Here is a 21,388-nt window from a genome sequence, read left to right as displayed (position 1 = left end):
ATCTACGTGTCATTCTGAAATTGATTCAAAATTATTCTACAATCAACAATAATAATCATAAACACTAACATTAACCAATTACATAATGACACGTAAATGATGTTAAAATATTATCAAAAAAATGTTGTCAAAGTATGATTATCCAATTAAGAATATCCTCATAGTATATTAAAGTATTAAAATGAATTCGTTATCAATGCTTTTTACTATTTTAATATAAATTTGTAATAATAAAGTTCAAAAGAACGTGTTATATACATAAATTTGTAATTGAATAATAATATAAATGATTTTACTATAATCGTGTACTCCTTAATTTTTTTTTATAGAAAACTAAAAAGCTTAAATTAAAATTTTTACCATATATGACAGTTAATTCATCAAATACTTTTAGGTAACTACAAAAGTCAATAAATTTACCGTATACGACAATTTATAACTATACAGTAGGCATCACTGAAAGTTACCTACTGCAAAGGAAGAAAACAGGTTGCCCAAAGCACTTTTTACATTATAAATATTAGGCAGTGTTTGCTACAACCCAGTTGCAAAAATTAGGAAATTTTTGTCTAAAACAAAAAGAGGCGTACAAGTATAAATACAACAAGCCTTACAAGTGCTGCTATAATTTGTTTTAAATCGAGATAACGAAGTTCGCGAAGAAAAAGTGTGACCATGATGAAATCACAATAATTAAGAGATTTTTTTGTTACATAAAAAAGAAGTGCAAGTATAATTAGAAGAAAACTTAGAGAATATTGTTGTAATTTGCTCTAAATACAATAAGTATGTTATAAATGATAACCAATCTAATTGACTTGAATTCCATCATATTAGCATGAATTCAGTTTAAAGAACGCGTCTGCAAAATCCGCCGAAGTTACACATTCACACCATGGCTTTGATGTTGAACCTTGTTAAGAGGTGATCCTTTGACCCAAAAGGAGAATAATCCCATGCTTGCAATGCATTGCATGATTTCATTGAATAACGTTAGTCAACTTGAACAAAACCTTTGATAGCAACTTGATTCTACCTTTTACTTTAGCAGAATATTTTCTTAAGAGAGCAGAGTACAGTGGTGTTTTGAGTTGTTTATTTGAGTTGACTTTTGCGTACATTAAGATATCAGTGCATGTACTTACTTTGGTGTCAAGCATTTCGGCTATTAGCTCCAAAATCTGGTTTTGTTTTCATTCCATTATCTACGACTTTCAAAGTCTACTCTTCCATCCAGTTGTCCACGTCCGAGCATGAAACTTCTTTCTAAAGTTCTTAATATATTTTCATCAATCAAATGAGATACACGAATTTTCTGTAATACCCTCTGCCCTTTCATACTCCAATGCTCTTTTAAAGGCTGTAGTTTCATTCATTTATTTATTTCTAAGTCCAGCAGCATTTGCAAGAGCAAGCTGCTCTGCGTTTGGTTTAATTCTAGGCTTCCTTCATTGTTGGTTTTTGGCAGAACTTTTCAAGAAAGAAAAAGGCGAGATGCAGGCCAGTGAGGATCAGAAGATTCAACAGAATGAAGCCGTTGGTTCATTTGCTCCAAGGTATGAAGCTGATACTTTTCAGCCAATAGGGAGTCCATGGAGCACTGGACTATTTGACTGTCATGAGAATCAGACAAATGGTAATATCTACTTTAGTTTAATTTCTTCAACTAAGTTTTTTACTAGATTACACGTTTAAACTTGTTCTAGAAAGATAACCTTAATGAACTTAGTAGCACTTTCCATTACCATGAGATATTAGTATTTTTTTGGTAAGAAAAATTCAGGTGGAGAGGTTGCTCTTCATTCCAAAGCTAGAAAATAGCCTCAATGAAGGCTTACAATTCTACCTACATATAATGTCGTTTGATGACTTCAATGTATGAGCTAATTTTCAGTGGCTAGGCCTAGATGGTAGAATTACTTGGGTTACTTTTCCATAAGCAATTTCTGTTCAAAAACAGCTGAGTTGATGCATAACTGAGCAAATGCTGCATTTTATGCTATGAGTTTGTGCAAGGACACAAGGGAAACCTAGGAAAAATGAATAAGCTAATTACCCTTTTATTTGTCCTTACCAAGAAAATTAGAAACAATTAGCTATCCTTTTCATTTATCTTTATTTGCTTCATGCAAAATGCAGTGTGGTTGATCTAATTATGTATACTTTGATTTTGGTTGCAGCTGTTATGACATCATTTTTCCCGTGTGTAACATTTGGGCAGACAGCAGAAATATTAGATGGCGGAGAACTTAGTAAGGACCCTTACACTTAGCTCACCATGCATTCGTTTCTCATAATTTTTTCAACTTTTTGATATAAATTATGTTTAAACCCATAATATTGAAATTCAAGAGTGAGTTGTAGTATTCTATTACTCAGAAATAGACAGATTAAACAACATAGTAAAAAAATCTCACAAACATCATGTTTAATTTCAAGTTAAAGATAATATAATGTTTTCTCATGTTTTGACTCGAATCCACCGGTAAAGATTTTCCAACAATTGACACGTTCAAATGATTTCAGGTTGTCATCTGGGGAGCTTCATTTACCTATTAATGATGCCTGCTTTGTGCTCTCAATGGATAATGGGGTCAAAGTACAGAACAAAGTTGAGAAAGAGGTATAATTTGGTTGAAGCACCATACACAGACATAGTCTCTCACATATTTTGTCCATGTTGTTCCCTTTGTCAAGAGTTCAGAGAGCTAAAAATCAGAGGACTTGACCCTGCTCTTGGTAACTCAGCTCCTTCCTTTTGTTCATCCTTATTCAATTTTACGTTCTTAATTATTATCTCACATAACTTATTGCAATTTGCATATGCAGGATGGAATGGAATTCTTGCACAAAAGCATGCAAAACAGCAAAGTGATCAAACACTGAACAATCCTCCTTCAAACCAATTCATGTCCAAGTGAACACATTCACGGTGGAGCTGTTAAAATTAAACTGAGTTGTAATTCTTTTGATTCGTTCTGTGCTTGTTTACTTTTTCATGTCTGATACTTGTGTCTGAATTCTAAGAAAGAAAATAAAGCCGAAAGGTGGCAAGTTTGGTATGATAAGTATATCACTGTATAAATTGTTGCATCCATTCTTACATGGAGGAGAGTCTTACTGTATAAAATCTTTGGAAGAATATAAAGTAATATAAGATTTGTACCTTTTACTAATATTCAAGACGCAACTGCCAAATATCTTATTCATGAATGCAACTTGTACAAAACATGGTTTTTTCTATATAGTACTACAGCACACAGAAGCTGATCATTAAAAAAAAAGGTTAGAATATCCAAATTATGTATAAAAACATTTAAGTGAACAATTATTGGGTTTCATTACATTGCCTCTTGTTGTTGATCATGAACCATGTTCCCTCTTTCTTCCTTCTTTGAGACTGCTTCAGCACTAAGGCCATAAGCCCAACTGCAAACCAAATAGTAAAGAGTATTAACAGCACTCAGTATGGAAAGAAGCCAATAATACTTGTCATAGTGACCCTTGTTAATGTTATCTGAAACCCAACTCTGTTTTCCACCTTTGGAAGTAATGTTATCCACAGTGCTGAGTATAAGAGAAGCCACCAAGTTTCCCACAGCAGATCCTAGGCTGAATAGAGATGCAGCAATGCTTGACATGCTACTTGGAAACTCAGAGTAATAGAACTCTGATTGCCCTATTGCATTAAAGGCTTCTGCTATACCACACAGAATATTATGTGGGATAAGCCACATTGCAGACATCTCCAAGACTGCCTCAGGATTATCAACAAACCCCTCTCCTATTGCTTTCCTCCTCCTTATACTCTCAACAATTGCCGAAGTCACAAAGTCCAAAAAGGAGAAAAACAGTCCAATTCCTATTCTTCTTTTGGCACTGATGCTTACTGGTTTTCCTCTCACTTTTGAAGCTAGAGGAAGGATGACACGATCATAGACACCCGCAGTCATGCACACTGCAAGCATCATGAACACACCGAAAGAGCCTGCTGGAATTTGGAAGTTTGAAGTGACCTGTCTGTTCATGGTTTTAGCTTGGAGCAACCAAAGTGATGCTGGCTTGTGCTAACTGCCACCATGATACCGATCGACCAAATGGGAATAACCTTAATGATTGCCTTCAGTTCTTCCACTTGCTCTATTGTGCAAAGACTCCATTTTTTTGAAGCCGACCCATCAGAGGCTATATCCCGTTCTCTGTCTCTGATGATGCAAGCTTTGTTTAGAAACCTACAAACAGTAAGCATCACCTAAAGTCAATAACTTTATCAGTTCATCGAACTCAAGATCATTAGGGAAATGCATGATTTTGCTTTCAACCTTAGTTTATCAGTTGGAGCGATAAGGGTCGAGTCCTTGTCATGGTGATAGACGCCATTGGTAGTGGAGTTCTTAGGTGGAAATGAAAGGTTTCTGTTCTTGTAGGCAACGAAAATCACTTGGGAAAAGCCAGTGATCAAGCTGCTGTTTGGTTTCTGCTTGACATAACGTGGGGAAATGAGGAAGAAGGAGAAAGTGGAGAAGAGCATAAGTGCTGCTGGAACCCCAAAACCCAGTTTCCAGCCAAAATGGTCTTAGATGTAAACTATTCCCGTCAAGGCAAAAACGACAGCAATGGTTTGAGAAGCTATGTACCAACTTATGAAGCTCTCTAAGACCCTCTGATTGTTGGGTTTGGATTTTTGGTTAAGCTGATCTGCACCAAATGCTAAGGAGCATGAGATTCCACCATTTCCAATGGATATGAGAGCAAAGCAAGAGAGTAAGATAGCCATTTGGAGTGTTGTTGCAGATTTGCAGTTCTCAGTTGAGTGCATGCATGGCCTTGCCCCTGGGATCATCGCAGTCAGCCACATCACCGCCATTCCCTGCAAAACAAATATCATATCGACAATTATGTCACAATTATTATCAACATATAATTTGTATCAAAGAAGTCTTCATTCACACTAAAACATTCTTTAATTATTAAATACACATTTTTGGTGTTTTTAATATATATATATACATACCCTTCTTCATATTTTTAATAAATGAAATGGGCATCTTTTATATTTTTAATAAATTTATGTACCTTTTTTTATTTTATCTAAAGAAATAAATTATTTATAAAATAATTATTTAATTTATACATTTTCAATTTTTATATTTTTTTTATTTATCTTTTATATGTATATGGTAAAAAGTTATTAAATAAATATATTTATAAAAAATAAAAAAATAAAGCAAAATTATATTATAAAATTTAATATACTATAATATACATTTTTTTTTCTAATGTTGATTATTTAATGATAAAAAGATTATAATTACATAAATTGTAAGATAAAGTATCAAATAAATTAAAAATATTTTAATAATTACGTACATATAATCTTTAAAAAGTATTTATAACATAACTATTCTAACAATCTTTAATATTAACTTAAATTTATACGAGATTGACTATGCAACAATAATTAATATATAAAAAAATGCATGAATATCATTTCTTTTAATCAATGTGATAATTTCATCTATATTTTCATAAAAGTTAAAATATAAACTTATACGCAACATATAATTAAAGAGTATCTTTTCGTACACTTTTATATTATGAATATTAGTCACGATTTAATAATTGGTAATGTTGTCAACCTCAATGCTTCCTTTTGTTTTGGATGCACACTGGCTCACGTGATTAGGAGATTTAAGATGTGAATATTAGTATAAAAATAAAAAATTTAAAATGATATGTAAAGTAAGATTCACAAATATTAAGGTTTTATGTTGAATGTAGGCAACTTACGCACATTGATTGATTGAACTCTTCCAACCGATCATTTTAGTTTGGAAGATATTGATTAGTAATGATGAAAACCAACTAATCATTTTATTAATTTAAACAGTTTTTTAATCAAATTTTATAGAATTTACTTGTGATTAGATTTTTATTGATCTTTAAAATTTTCTAAGACACATTTATTAGTTTAATTGATTATATGAATAATCGACTATCTATTTAATTGTAGGAATAATTGACTATCCAAACACAAAAAAAAAACATAAAAATAATAAGTCACATGAAAATTGTTAATACTATGATTAATCCATACACCCTAAACAAACAGTAATATCAAAACTAATTATTTGTTTTGGCATGTATAAAACTGATAATTAAGTTGAAGTATATGAAGACAAAAAGGTGTCACTAGAAAAATCTTATCAACCTTTCCCGTTAAAAATAAAATAAAAATTCCAACATAGAATTTTTTTTTTTAATTTTACAAATAATTTGTGTTAATATGAGAAGTTGCATAGAAAAAGAAATTATTAAGAGATGAGAAGTTAGAAATAAAATAGAAAGAAGAGAAACGAACCAGGAAACTGAGAATTGAACCTAAACCAATGGAAAGAAAACGATACGAAGTATGCATCAACAAAAAATGCAGCAACAACAGACCAAAATTGGTTGGTGTTAGAAATGGACTTTAAGGCTAACTGAACTTCAGAAAACCAGTTTGTAAGATGATGTTTGCATCCACTTATTAACTATGAATTGGTCTTATCTCTAATCGATGTAAAACTTCTAATAATTGGTAGTAGCAAACCAAAAAAACACTATTGATTAAGTATGATTAACCAATAATTGGATAGAACCATAATTCATTAAGATTTTTTCTCCGGTTTTTTTCTTAATTATTGATTACAAAATATATGAAGATCGTGCTCGGAAAGTGTTGGATCATGTGCCATTTTATTAAATATTTTACTCACTATTGATGTGCAATATTTATAATTTTTGTTGTTGTTGATGTATGATGCGTGTTAGGAACAAAAAATATTATTTCTCATTTGTACTTTTTACTTATAAAACTTAAACCTCAAACTAGTCTCAAATAAAATAGTTTTAATCAAACCAACATAATTTTCCTAGCCATGACGTTCTAAATTTTCTTATTTATAAATATATATATATTTTTCATTTTAAACAATATATTCAATATCTTCTTATTTTTGTTGAATATTAGTATAAGTAAATGTGGTAAGAAAACAAGCTATTAAATGAAAAAAAAAATATAATGATTATCATATCTAATTATTATTATTATCATAATAGATTAATAATCATTACTAAAATAATAAAAGTAATGATAAAAAACTATAATTATTGATGTGTCAAACTAAATTGGTTAAAACAATATGTCAAATTTATTTTTGAAAGAAAGAATATAATAACAACATTATTATTTAAAGGTGGTTGTTCACAATATGTGACTAAGAATTATTTAGCTCAAGTGTTAAAGTATGTTGTGGAGTCTATGATAAAGTCTATGATAGAACATATGGTGAAACACGTTATGAAGTTTGTGACAGCACTTGCGATGCAATTTATGATAGAGATAATCATGATGATATTTATATTATGAATTAATATTATCTTCTTAAAGATCTAGATGGTGGTCTGCAAGTGAAATTTGATTATTTGGTTATTATGTCTTCTTTAAATGATATCACTTCTATTTTAAATAATTTGCAGGGTTTGCAATAATTATATTTAACTCGTAGTATTTTAACAATAGTTTATTATCTTTTGATTTACAAGGAGACTAGTTTTTTAAAAAATTGAAAATGATTTCTAAATAGACTAATATATGTGAATAAAAAATTATAATATGATAAATCAATTGACACTAAAAATCTAATAGGTATAGATAATTTATGTTAAATCTTTAAAAGTAAAAAACTCTAAAAATTTAAAGCATTTTTTGAAATATGAGAGAATGGACTAATATAAATTTTTTAACATACTGAAGAATTCACTTTTTTTTATATGAAGTTTAAAGTATAAAATAATTTTTGTAAAAAAACATTATAAGTTTTTTTCGTACTAAATATTTTTTTTAGTTATAGGCACAACGTAATTTTATCATAAATTTAATGTTGTTTTCATGTTTTTTTTTTTAATAAAATCTTTATGTAACAACAATTATTGAAAACTAAATGTCTTTTTTTTAATTGTTTAAAATTATAAATATAATAATTTGTACGAACAGTTTTCATCATCTCTTGTTTTAAAACTAAATGTCTCGAGTTAATAACGCATATAATATGAAATTTTAAGAAAAAAAGAAGTTATAGGTCATGATTATATTTCTTAATTTATGTACTAGATTGACAATGACAAATGAAAACAAACTGATTAATTAATATACTTGGTATTTCATTAATGAGACGCATACAAGTTAATAAATTGTATATGTTTAGCTATCAAATGAATGCAGGTGTCCAAAAAAGCATCGTGTATTAAAATATATATTAGCGTCTGTTAATCCTATAATAAGTAAAAAATAGAAAGTTGAAAACAAGACCATAAATCCATTATTTTAAAATTTTAGATCTAGGTTGAGTTTATTGTCTTTTTCTTGTTATAATTTTTCTTTAAAAAAGGAAAATGAAATTGCTGTAATAACTTTGACTCTTAGAGGAACCACGTGAGACACGAGGATTGTAGGAGGAATTCGTGGTTAAGAATAGTGATACTCATCATCTTTTTCAATCATATAATATTGTTTTAAATTGACATGCGATTTATTATTTGTAAGTTTATCTTTCTAGTTAAATATATTTTTAATCTCTAAACTATCAAACGAATTTGTTTTTAGTCCCTTTTTTAAAATAAGATAAATTTTAGTCTTATTTTTTAAAAAAACCTTAAAACTAACAGGCGGAAGATAAAAAATTAACGTTTTTTTTAAATAAAAGAACTAAAACGTACCTTACTTTGAAAAAGAGATTAAAAACAAATCCACTTAATAATTTAGAGACTAAAAACATATTTAATCCTTCTTTCTAGAAACTAAAAACATATTTAATCCTTCTATTAATGTTTGCAATAATAATTTGTAAAATATAGAAACTAAAAACATATTTAATCCTTCAATTAATGTTTGCAATAATAATTTGTAAAATATATGAACGTAGACAATATTTTGTATCCTAAATTTTATCCATCGTACTTTAATTGTATTATTGATGGAAGAAATAATATTTTGATTCACATCAATTTTTTTTTATCTTTATTTAATATTTTTTTTCCTTCTAAAAATACAAAAAAAATATTATTTTTTCTTTTAAAAATACAAAAAGTTATTTTTTTTCTTTTAAAAATACAAAAATTTATTTTTTTGTGACTATTTTATTTTATCTTTATAATATATGTTAAATAAATATAAATATGTAACCTGCTATCTTAATATTTCTCTATAATTGAAGTGTTTTTAAGTAAAGTTACCAGAACCAGTTGGTACATAGAAAATCATTGTTCGCTCTGAATAGAACTAAAACCGCTGTGGATTCTTATAAAATTTATGGTCTACAGCATTTATAGTATTGTTACAATTTAACTGTGCAGAAAACTCGTATCTGCACACAGAAACGTATAATATATTATACATAAACACTTAATCCTTTGAGCCATTTTCTTTACTGTTGTTGAAGTCTTTGTGAAACTCACCTCCATTTCTAAGTTCAGTTGAAGCTTCCTCCTCCATCGATGAGCCATTTTCTTCACCTAGCTTACGCAGTTCATCAACGGTAGGACCATAAGCCCAACTGCATAGTAGGTAGTACAGTATATTAAGAGCACTCAATCCAGAAATAACCCAGTAATACTTGTCATAACGACCCTTGTTAATGTTGTCTGAAATCCAACCTTGTTTTCCACCGCTTGAAGTAACGTTTTCTATCACGCTGAATACAAAACTAGATACCAAGTTTCCTGCAGCCATTCCCAGTCCAGAAAGAGAAGTAGCAACGCTCGACATACTCTTGGGAAATTCTGTGTAATAAAACTCATTTTGGCCTATTGCATTGAATGCTTCAGCAATGCCGCCCAAGATAAGTTGTGGGAATATCCACATTGCAGACATATGCAGAATCGCATGCCCGTTATTGAGATATCCCTCTTGGATTGCTCTTTTTCGCCGTGTAGTCTCAACGATTGCTGAAACTACCAGATGAACAAAAGAGAAAAGTAAACCAACTCCCATTCTTCTCTTTGCACTTATCCTCACTGGCTTCCCTCTTATCTTTGATGCTAATGGAAGAATGACTCGGTCATACAGAGCTATCCATACAAATATTGAAAGCACCATGATTACACTGAAAGAACCGGGTGGCACTTGAAAGTGTGAGGTGATATGTCTGTTCAGGGATTTAGCTTGCAGTAACCCAAATGAGCCTCCGATGTTCACTGACATCATGATCCCTGTAGACCACAAGGGAACCACTCTGATAATGGCTTTCAGTTCCTCTACTTGATCTACTGTGCAGAGTCTCCATGGATTTGATGCTGAACCATCAGAGGCGATATCCAGTTCCGGATTTTTAATAACGCAAGCTTTGTTCAGAAAACTGGACAGTAAAACACGAGATGAAGTTATGTGTTTCATGATGCACAGGATATGCAAAAGATGATAATTTGATGTTACCTTAGTTTATCAGTTGGAACAACGAGATCGGAGTCCTTCTTGTGGTGGTAAAGTTCAGGGGAGTTCGTAGGTGGTAATGAAAGCTTTCTGTTCTTGAAGGCAACAGTGATCACTTGTGCAAATCCAGTGAACAAGCTGGATTTTACTTTGTTCTTTACGTAAAGTGGAGAGGCAAGGAGGAAGAAGATGGTTGATAAAAGCATGAGTGCTGCTGGAACTCCATAACCCACTTTCCATCCAACATGATCTTGGATGTAAACAATTACGGTGAATGCAATGATGATAGAAATAGCAGCAAAAGCATAGTACCAGCTGAAGAATGTTTCCAAAACCCTCCGGTTGTTGGAGTTATCCTTTCTGTTGACCTGGTCTGCACCGAATGCCAAGGAGCATGCTAGACCACCCTTTCCAATCGACGTGAGTGCAAGGGCCGAGATTAATATTGCCATTTGACCTCCCGTTGCCGATTTACAGCCTTCAGAATCATGGCTGCAAGGTGGAGGCCGTGCCTGTGGGATCATAGCTGTTAACCACAGCAGTAACATTCCCTGTAGCCAAAGAAAAAGAAAGAAACCGTTGAGACTTTTCTGATCGCACCACTTCACTTGTATTGTATTATTCTCTCTTTCTCATAAATCATTGTCCTCATCCAATTCTGAACAAGAGAAAAGGGTTATGTTCGAAGAGATTCGAACAGAATCAGAGGGTTTTTAGCAATTGACCTAAAGGAATCGTATAGTATTCTGTAATAATTAATTTCATTCCCATCTTAAAAGTGACCGGCTTTGCGGCTATGCCTTCTTTCAGAAAATGCCCAAATGCCCTACACCCCAGTCCCCCAAAAAACATATCTTGTGAATATTTCTTTCCACTGTCATTATTAAGATCTAGAACTCTTTTTGTAGAAACGCTTTCTAATTAATCAGCTAATTATTTTCTCATATTGCAGAATCAAAGAGCAAAAGAAGAAGCAAGCTCCAAAATGAATTATTAAAGTAAAAAGACTAGAAGAAAAACAATACCAGAAAACAGATGACAGAACCTAACCCAATAGTGACGAATCGACCCAGATAAGAATCAGCAACGAAAGCACCCACCACAGGGGTGAAATTGCCGGTAGCAGAGGACAAGAGAAGTATCTGGGTTGCTTTGGCAAGGTGAAGCTTGTAACTTCCCATCAAGTACTGTATCATGTTGGGCAAAAGGGCCAAACTTGCCATACTCGCAAGTGCCTCATTTGCTGCCATATCAACCAAAGAACCATTGAATCAAAGGAAACAAAATCCAAGTATTGTAAATGAGCAAGTAAGTATACTTCATTGCACCCACCGATGATGAAAGGCATGGTCACAAGACCACCCTTGCGCCTCTGTGGCTGTGGAATGTGTTGGGTAGACACCTCCTCTCCAAGGGAACCAAGCTCCACTTCCTTGTCCATTCTCCTTAATCGCTACAAAACACACGACCAAGTGACCAACAACTTAACTAATAATGTTCATGCACAGCATATATATGGAGTGATGTCAGTGCTTGCGAATTCTCGCTCGATCAGAGATCAATTTGCGTGTTCATACGGCCACTGTCTCCATGCATATCTGGAATCAACTTTCTCCGTGTCTCACCATTCTTAGCTACTTACAGTTTATATATATATATATCTCGCAATAATATATGTTGCAATTATAGAACCACTGAACATGTTCATGATATGCTGCGACTCACGAGTCAAATGCTGCTCAATTATTGTAATCACCTTTTCTACTTACGACAAAAACATATAATAAAGAAAAATTCAGGTTGCGTGCTTCAATTGCTTCATGTTCACACTTACAGCTCTACTGTTGTTTTTTATTTCTATAAATATTTAACGGAGACTGTGCAGATATGGAAAAACATCACACACTTTAAGTATAAAGGACGGCAGTTGAGGAGTTTAAACTGTTGGGTAACTTTTTCTTTTAGATAAAAAACAAAATTAAATAATTAAGTTTTTCTTTAAATTAACACTAAAATTTAGTTTTAGAAAAGCCAATCCGATTTGATGGAAAATATGAGATGAATAATTGGTATCCACGATTATTTATTATTAGTTTTAGAAATGTAATGTGATTGTTACCCAACTTGTTACCATCCTAGATGCAGCTTATAAAACTAATATTAACTTGTATTTAAGGTGAAATTTATTTCAAGAAGCTCGTATTATATTATCAATGTAGAAATTTTAATATTTTTAATTGATTAAAATTTATTATGAATGTGATTTATGATGTAATTATTATAAAAGTCAATAAAAGTAATATGTATAGCAAATTACAGAGTGAAACTTATTTATTTGGCAGATGGAGGAGAAATAGGGCATAAATTGTTTAGCTAAGATGAACTTGAGTAAAAATTGAGAAAAAGAAAATATATTTTAATAAAATATACCTTAACCCTAAACCCAATAATATTTAAAGGTGAGTCCATCGTTATCTCCAAAACCACCACATGGCACTAATGAACTACAGAAAGCAAAGAAGAATGAATGAAAAGAATTATGGAAATGTTTATGAACTTGATGACTAAGTTAAGGAAGTTTTTATGTTGTATTGTATCTTGTTGTAAAGTGGATTGTAAGTATAATTTATTTTTAATTGATATAAGATCTTTAATATTTTAATGTATAAGTATTTAGGGTGTAAAATTAGATATTAATAATGTTTTAATAATAAATGATAATAAGTTTAATAAATAATAAATTTTGGTAACTTAATTTCTTAAAATTATAAGATATATAAGATTTCCACTTATTAATATATTATAAATTTGTTTTTATCTTTATGTAAAATTTATAACACAGTTTTAATCGATTTGTTTTTTTTCTCTCAACTCGTATTAATTGAATTCTTAGCGAAATATAATCAAACGAAATTTTAATGCTTTCGAATTTGATTGATCTAAATTATGTTACATGAATGCATAAAAAAAAAACCTTTTTAGTCGATTCAATTAAATGAAAATATATTTTATAATTTCATGTAGAATTACGTTTGTAAAATTACAAATTGACATTAATTCAATCGTTAAAATTTACACTATTTCTTACTACTTAATATTTGAAATAAAGTTTACAGATATAAATTTGAAACAAAAGCATAGAGTAAAAATAAATTTCCTCTAACCCGATTTTTTAGATTTTATTTATTTATTTAAAAGTACCTTTATAATATTAAAACAGTTTATATAATACTAGTAAAAATATTTGGGAAAAGCACGTCTTTAGCATCTCAATTTTAGATATTTTTAGTTTTGATTTTTATACTTAATTCCTAAAATTATTGTTTTTAATTCTACTTTTAGTGATAGAGACTATCGATTAGTTAGAGTGTGAAAGACGACTGGTTGTCTTGCATTCACACATCAGGAACGTTCACATTTATATTTCCAAATCCATTTTAAATCTTACTTCTTTCTACTCCTTAGTTTGAACGCAGATCACTGTCGTTTTAATGATTGTGACACGTTACACTTTCCCCAAAAAAGTTGACATTAATACCCTTTTTTATACTTTTATAATTAAACACGTGAATGAACCCTATCAATTCTGAACCCAAAAATCTTATTACATTGAGTATTGGATTTGTGGTCCTCATGACAGTTTAGTTTCGCATACGTTAATTATAATAATTTTAAATACCATATTTTTAATAATTCAGTTCTTTATTCATATTTTGATTTTCGAATGAAATGATATTATTATTACTTTTTTGAGATTAATATTTTATAACAATTTTGTTGTTAAAAAATTTCAAAAAATACAAAAAATATTTAAACTATCTCTTAAACAATACGATATTATTATCTCACGTTAGAAGTATAATATAATTTCGAAAAGGATAATGATATTTTAACAATATTTTAACATTATTTACGTGTCATTATGTAATTGATCCAAAATTACTTCATAATCAATAACAATAATCATAGACATTATAGACCAATTATAAAATGACACGTAAATAGTATTAAAATGTTGTGAAAAAATGTTATCGTAATTATCATTATAAAAATCTTATAACCGCGTTAAACATCTTTTCAGAAGCTGAATGAAACGACGTCACAAAATTCCACTTCTCCACAATTTTTATGGGTGTGTCCACACTTGAACAATTTCTGATGTATGAAAAAGGAAAAAAAAAGGTGACAATGAACAAGTTGGTAAAGTCGTTGTAATTCAATCGCATTTCTCAAATGAAAGCGAAATTCAAATCAATCATGTAGAAGAAACGCAGAAGTAACTAACTATACCATCCTATATACCTAAATCAATTCCATTAACTGATAAAATATCATATTCCTCGTATATTCTTGTACGTAACTAATGGCTACCATTTTTTATTATGTTCTTATATATTAAAAAGTTATAATATATCAATATTAATATGTTTTTAAGATACATGTTTACATCTTCGACTTCATTGTTCGTTCATTAGACTCTAGGCACAAACTTTCATGATTATATATATATATATATATATATATATATATATATATATATATCAATATTAAACTCTAGGCACAAACTTTCATGATTAGATGAAGGTTCACATGTATGTATACTCTTAGTCAAAACGGCGGCAAAGGTTAGCTAATTTTTAGTCAATCATTGGACACATTATGCTGAAAAAATAGCTGAAAAAGTTGAAAATTGATCTGCTGTAAATCAAGTTACTTAAGAAAATAAATCTTAAAAAAATACTTTAATTTTACTTTTTATTTTATATTATTTTGATAATAAAAAATTTAATGAATTTTTTTAAAGTTAAATTAGACTTACAGATCTATTCTCATACTAGTTATCGGTTCTTCTTAATTTTATACTTGATGTTTTTAGTAGAAGTGTATTAATATCAACTAAAGTTTATATAAGTGAAAAAAACATTATTTTAATGAATTAATGTTGTGAAATGAAATTTATATTTTTTCCCTACTTTTATAAATATTTGTTTTTTACACTAAAAATTAACAATAATAAAACTTGTTGCATAAATTAACCGATGTTGGTGTATTCTCCATAGAACATAAAATAATATGTAGAGAGCTGAAAGAACATTACTGTAGGCTGAAGTTTTGTGAAAAAGCAGGCCAAGGCCCAAACGAAAAGGATGTTGTAGAGATAGGAGGCCCATGTTTGTGGTTTGGGCTTGGGATGTGTAGGTGAGATGATGTAATGTACATCGTCATGATGATGAAAGAGTGAGGTGGAGAGGAAGGAGATGGGTGCATAGCATATGGGTGCACTTGAGTATATAATGTAATGGAGAAAGTGGTCCATCAGCCACGCCACATCCATCCACATGAATGTCTGCCATAACCTTCTGACAACACCTTCTTTGCTTTTCAATTCAATCTTACCAAAGTTAATCGGGGTAACACTACTGCCACACACGTTTACATTCATCACAGAATATAAAGATAAAATAATTATAAAAAAATACTTTTATATTTTTTTAAAAAAAGAAAAAAAAATAAAAAATAATATCAAATGAATATAAAAAAATTAAGTGTCTCAAACAATCATTTTTCCAATCAATATTCTTTCCCACCATACAAACTTCTCCCTACAAAACATCAACATTAAAATATCTCTCCATGCATCTTCGAAATCCCACAATTACAAATTTTCAACAAAACAATTCAAAATGAGTTAACTCTCACTTAAATAAAAATAATAAAATTAAATATTATATATATATATATATATATATATATTATACAATAATTTTAACAATATTTTAATATAATATACATGTCATTTTTTTTCACTAATTCACTATTTATATATTATTGAGTCTAACGATAAAAATAACATTATAATGTGGCAAAATGTTATAAACAAATCTGTATTAACATATCATTTTTCTAAGAAAAAAAACACATCAACCCAATAAATAGATATTTTTAAGTTAAGATTGATATCAATATTTATGTTATTTATGTGAGTTGGACTCACGTGACTTATATCTAATATCTTAATAAATTCACTTAAAAGGAAAAATAAAAATACATCATAAATAGTTACATCCATTAATATACTCCTATAAATTATCACTTCCTTCTATATACTCAAACTTTTAACTACCTCATTTTACTTCTACATACATCTCTCCATGCAAATTTGTCAGAAGGTATATATTTATTATTAACGGAGCATGATATCGTTTAGATAAGCTTGAAAATTACAAAAAGATGGTGGAACTGCATAAACTAAATAGATGTATTTTTGAAAGCCGGTCCTGCTACTGATATGTTTCAACTAATGTTAACAAATTAAAATTATGATTTAGGGTTACGCAACACATAGTTTTACAACATTGTTTATTTTGTTCATAATATCACACACACACACACACACATTTCTTTTCCTTTTATTCCTACAGGCATTAAGTTTGTTGAGATCATCGTATGTTGTCTATATAATCAGCTGCAAATTCCAGATTGAAAGTCATAAGAAACGAGTTTGAATATTATTTGCACGACATTTTAAACAAGAACAACGCATTTCTATAATTACAGTACTTATATATATATATGTATACTCCATATCGCACAAAGCTAATAAAAAGCTAGGACACCCTGGGGGAATATATGTCTGACGGGAGTTGTTAAAAGAGCATTTCCTGAGGGAATATAATCTCGTCTTCATTAATATTTTATGCATCTTTACATGCTTTCAAGCAACTTTATAAATGAATAGTATTTCTGTATCTCTGAGCTTATATTCTTGTAATTTAAATAAACAAAGGAAGGCTGAATGTAAATTAGTCATATAACAGCAAAACTATAACCAAAAGAATTTCAGGTGGATCATCATAATGCATATTTAGAAGAAGCAAAATGTTTGAAGAATACCAAATCCTCCTACCTAGATCAGAGCGAGTACATATTACCATGTTATATATATTATATAATCTCATCCACAAATATTATTATGTTTAAAATCCTCTGCCGTATATGCGAGTGCCCCAGTCATTTTGGCTCACAACATCTTGGGTACAAGACACCGGCATCAAGCATAACCCTCTACTCTTCAACTCCTTTGCTTTATCTTCGGCTTCCTGCACATAATAATCGAATTAATATACCTTATTTTCATAAATCAACCATGAAAAGTTTCTCAGTTAATTTCTACATTCATTTTTCATTCTGCACTATGATGAATGACTCATAAGAATATATGCATCTCCAATATCCAAGCATCAATCGGTAAAATGAAGAAGAATATACTAAACTTGTTCTTTTACGTACCTGGTTTGTAGCTCCTTTTCTTTTCAGGCCATTATTCTCTTTCAGCAGCTAGATGGGAATAGAAAAGAGGGAAAAAAGTGAAAAAATAAAATCAAGTATGAATCCTTTTTTGACATCAAATAAGCAATTCAGCCTTATCTCATGCGTTAAAGGGTGTAATGAAAAGCTGAGAAATTTCCTTGTTTCAACTTTATATACTTTACATACAAATATAGGTAATTTTTTTGTCCTTCTCAAACTAGTGTGTGTCAAGTCTTTGGGAAATGGGTGCTTACAGACTGTTGATTCCTCGTGTTTTTTGATACATCTTCCAAGTAAGGAGAACTGAGTGCCTGAATCCAAGGATGGGAAAAAGGAATAAAATTTTATAACGCCCATAACTGATAAGAGTGTTTTTTGCAGAAAGCATTCTCAATATTGGTAAAAATTTAAGTGCATGCTTTCACCCATTCTGAATAGCTTACATTATAATTAGTAAACATAATACATGTACGAGAAACATCACCTCGATTTGACCCTGCAGGAACCTTATATATCCAATGGCTTCTAACAAGACAGAAGCTGTGTCAGTCTGCAAAAGTGAAGCACATCACAAAATGTTGAAAGTGAAGTTCCAAGCAATGCAAAAATATATAGAGGATTGAAAAGAATGTTCATGGGGATTTCTTAAACAAAACACTTGTGATAATGGTTTCTCTTACGGTTTTGTTTATAATAATAATAATAACTGAACAGTTATGTATGGTTGAGTTGATTAATTACCTTTCCAAACGGGGAAACTAGTTGGTGAAGTGTTGTTATTCTATCACTTAGCTTCTCCTTCCGAACCTGATTAAGATTCATACATGAAAATCATTACATGAATGTATGCTTTTCTCTCTTCCAACAATTATTTGGCAGTAAAAGAATATTAATCTCGAATACAGACAACCGAGAAAGACAACAATAACAAAACTTTCAAGACTCACCACGCCTGAGAAAGATATAAGGAAAAAACGAAGAGGGAAGGAGTCACCTTGATAGGTGCTTGACTTGAAGATGACTGAACCCTAGCTTTCTTACAAACACCAACTGTGGCTGTGCTATTACACTTTGAGCATGACAAAGAGAAGGAGTTAAATTTGGACGACAGACATAAGAAAGAAGTAACAAGAATGATGTTTAGTTTTTCTTACCTCGGATATTTGGTCTCGTAGAAGATTTTTGCTGTGATCTGACTTGTTATAACTGAAATCAAATATATTATTGCCACTGATGCTAGTGACACAACAAGACCCGGATGAAGAAACAGGCACCATGTGTGACCAAGATGAGTCAGCGGGGCCAGAAGCCTGAAATTCTTCATGCTCATGTTCGTACAAAGTGCCCCTTTGAGAAGTCTCTTGCTTTATTTCATCAAAGTTATTGGAAACTCCGGAAGCAGTATTAAGAATTTGGACATCCCAGTTTTCCAACTTTTTCTGCTGAAAATCAATGAAACCAAGTTTCTCTTCTTCTCCGGGTAATCCAGTACTGCAAAACAAACAGAACCAGTAAATCTTTCTCTCAGGTAAACAAAAACGAAATCCTTGGACAGGTACTTCATGTGAAAAGAATTTAACTTAAACGCGTAGCTCTTTGATCATTCCGTAGTTAACCATTCTAAGAAACAAATTCTGTAGCATTTACAAGACACGACAAGTACGTTCATAGTAGAACATAGATGAGACCGTCTTGACCGACAGAGAAAAGAAACGAAAGAAATTTACTTACGAAAGCAGTTGGGTCCATGACTGAGGAGGGTCTGGATTTTCGGTGAAAAAATTAAAAGAAATTGAGGAAGGTGGAAGAAGATATTGGGGAGGGATCAAAGATGGTGGATGCATGCTCCACCAGTTAGGAAACCCTGTCATCATTTGCTAGCTGTTCTGGATGAGTTTGATGAGAGAATTTCAAGTAATGTAACCCATCAAATTTTCAATCTTTTTTTTTCCCTTCTACTTTTCCACTTTCACCTTTATGATATATATATATATATATATATATATATATACACACACACTCAAAAATAGCCTTCACTACATGTTTGAAAGTTTTCTTACTGGCGGTTGAATTACCACTCTGGGGTCTAACAGAGAAGGCGGTTAAGAAGTTTTGTTTTTTTTTATAAGCTTTAATTAAGGATTTAATATTTTAATTTTTCTATTTGATTTATGTAAAAAACAGAATAATTTGAGTATTTATATGGAGGATTTATGTATAAATTTTAATTTTCTTAACATATATAAATAAGTTGTAATTAAATCTAGTTATTAATTTGGTTAAATTGTTTTAAAAAATAAAATTACTAAATTAAATCAAAATTTTAAACAGAAAAAATTAAATTAAAAACCCTTAGTGACTATAAAACTCTGAAACTATAATTGTTACATGATACAATTATGACCTAAGTGATTGTTTATGTATTTTTTTATAAATTAAAAAAATTGAAATTTTTACGAATTAACATATGATATATACGAACACAATATTAAGATTCATCTAAAATTATAAGACACAGTTAACACCAAAGTTTCTTTAAAAGAATCCTCCTATTTTTCTTTTTGGCAAAATATATTATATATCTAAAATATTTGTGTATAGTATGGAGATAGATCGAATGATAAACATTAGTAACCGTTTATTAAACTTATGTTAGTTCAGGATTCATTAAAATAATTTATAAATAAAATGTCAAGTCATGAAAGTAAGTATGTCTAACTGAGTTATGATACTTGATAATAAGAAAAAGATTATTAATCAACACTTAACTTGAACATTGGAGTGTATTTTGTAGATAACTTTCATCTAATTTTGACTTAAAGTGTTTGGAATAAGAGTTTCAAAAGTCAAAGAATAGAAAGATCACGACAAAACAGGTGTATCTCTTAATCCTATTAATTACATATAGAAATTGTGTAATCAAATCATATAATATATATATATATATATATATATATATATATATATATATATATAAAAGTGTCTTTTGCCACTCCTAGCTAGTGCGAGACTTTCTCCAATAGGACCTTCAGCTTATCATCACCTAAAACCTTTCTCGTAATTCAAACTAAATGACTGAAACTAAACCGTATTAGTTTCTTATATATTTCTTTTGTTCCTACGTGAGTACCTTCATTGTAAATTTTATAATGTAACTTAAAAATATTATTTAAAGTCAAATAGAAAAAACAATATATGTGTATATTATGTTAGAAGTCTCACAGCGACTAGAGATAACGTCAAAATATAATATATAAGTGATGTGCAAACCTCACCTTACAAACCGGTTTTATGGGGTTGAGTTAGGCTTAAAGTTCACTACTAATATGGTATCAGAGTCATGAGATGTCTATACCTCGATGTAAAGGGGGTGTGTTGAAAACTCATTTTCTAATATATTAAACAGGAAAATATTATAAGAAATTTCAGTATACATTGTTTTTTATAGTAGTAATAATTATAATGTTAAATGTTTTCTTTATATTTTACATCAATAATTCAGTTTAAGAAACTAAAATATATAGAAATAATGTAGTGGCTGAATAAAAGAAGGAGCAAAGTAGAGAATGATAAGAAATGACAGAAGACGTTTTTGGCAACTACAAT

At 30.2% G+C, this 21,388-nt stretch overlaps 3 protein-coding genes and 1 pseudogene across 3 annotated transcripts; 1 reads left to right on the top strand and 3 right to left on the bottom strand.

The window, feature by feature from the left end:
- The first annotated feature begins 1,312 nt into the window (after positions 1-1,312).
- Positions 1,313-3,062, top strand: LOC124845089 (PLAC8 family protein). Its single transcript, XM_047322128.2, has 4 exons — positions 1,313-1,636; positions 2,181-2,252; positions 2,527-2,739; positions 2,830-3,062. The coding sequence occupies exons 1-4, from the start codon at positions 1,495-1,497 to the stop codon at positions 2,919-2,921; spliced, it is 519 nt and encodes a 172-aa protein (XP_047178084.2). The 5' UTR covers positions 1,313-1,494; the 3' UTR covers positions 2,922-3,062.
- A 279-nt stretch (positions 3,063-3,341) lies between these two features.
- LOC124845090 (protein NRT1/ PTR FAMILY 1.2-like) lies at positions 3,342-6,737 on the bottom strand (annotated as a pseudogene).
- Positions 6,738-9,317: 2,580 nt separating this feature from the next.
- LOC124842028 (protein NRT1/ PTR FAMILY 1.2-like) lies at positions 9,318-12,115 on the bottom strand. The gene is made up of 4 exons (XM_088093712.1): positions 11,804-12,115; positions 11,497-11,714; positions 10,475-11,022; positions 9,318-10,397 (listed from the first exon to the last, which is right to left on the bottom strand). Exons 1-4 carry the CDS (start codon positions 11,910-11,912, stop codon positions 9,446-9,448), a joined length of 1,827 nt encoding a protein of 608 aa, XP_087949838.1. The 5' UTR covers positions 11,913-12,115; the 3' UTR covers positions 9,318-9,445.
- Positions 12,116-17,295: 5,180 nt separating this feature from the next.
- Positions 17,296-19,758, bottom strand: LOC124822525 (uncharacterized). The gene is made up of 8 exons (XM_047294538.2): positions 19,514-19,758; positions 18,937-19,273; positions 18,777-18,851; positions 18,524-18,589; positions 18,267-18,332; positions 18,037-18,093; positions 17,762-17,809; positions 17,296-17,571 (listed from the first exon to the last, which is right to left on the bottom strand). The coding sequence occupies exons 1-8, from the start codon at positions 19,654-19,656 to the stop codon at positions 17,449-17,451; spliced, it is 915 nt and encodes a 304-aa protein (XP_047150494.1). The 5' UTR covers positions 19,657-19,758; the 3' UTR covers positions 17,296-17,448.
- Positions 19,759-21,388: the final 1,630 nt, after the last annotated feature.

The sequence above is a fragment of the Vigna umbellata genome, chromosome 6 (genome assembly GCF_029865625.1).
Source record: "Vigna umbellata cultivar VRB3 chromosome 6, Vumbellata_1.0, whole genome shotgun sequence".
Classification (NCBI taxonomy): Eukaryota; Viridiplantae; Streptophyta; class Magnoliopsida; order Fabales; family Fabaceae; genus Vigna; species Vigna umbellata.
Note: the sequence above shows the minus strand (reverse complement) of the source record. Positions and strands in the feature narration are given on the sequence as shown.

Bases quoted from the DNA above. Each gene is read 5' to 3' on its own strand.
- LOC124845089 (XM_047322128.2), top strand. From the start codon at position 1,495: ATGCAGGCCAGTGAGGATCAGAAGATTCAACAGAATGAAGCCGTTGGT. The intron at 1,637-2,180 runs GTAATATCTACT...TTTTGGTTGCAG, and splicing joins TCATGAGAATCAGACAAATG to CTGTTATGACATCATTTTTC. The intron at 2,740-2,829 runs GTAACTCAGCTC...TTGCATATGCAG, and splicing joins AGGACTTGACCCTGCTCTTG to GATGGAATGGAATTCTTGCA.
- LOC124842028 (XM_088093712.1), bottom strand. From the start codon at position 11,912: ATGGACAAGGAAGTGGAGCTTGGTTCCCTTGGAGAGGAGGTGTCTACC. The intron at 11,715-11,803 runs GTGGGTGCAATG...TTGATATGGCAG, and splicing joins GACCATGCCTTTCATCATCG to CAAATGAGGCACTTGCGAGT. The intron at 10,398-10,474 runs GTAACATCAAAT...TTTACTGTCCAG, and splicing joins GTTCCAACTGATAAACTAAG to TTTTCTGAACAAAGCTTGCG.
- LOC124822525 (XM_047294538.2), bottom strand. From the start codon at position 19,656: ATGATGACAGGGTTTCCTAACTGGTGGAGCATGCATCCACCATCTTTG. The intron at 19,274-19,513 runs GTAAGTAAATTT...TTTGTTTTGCAG, and splicing joins TCATGGACCCAACTGCTTTC to TACTGGATTACCCGGAGAAG. The intron at 18,094-18,266 runs GTGATGTTTCTC...CCTTGGATTCAG, and splicing joins TCCTGCAGGGTCAAATCGAG to GCACTCAGTTCTCCTTACTT.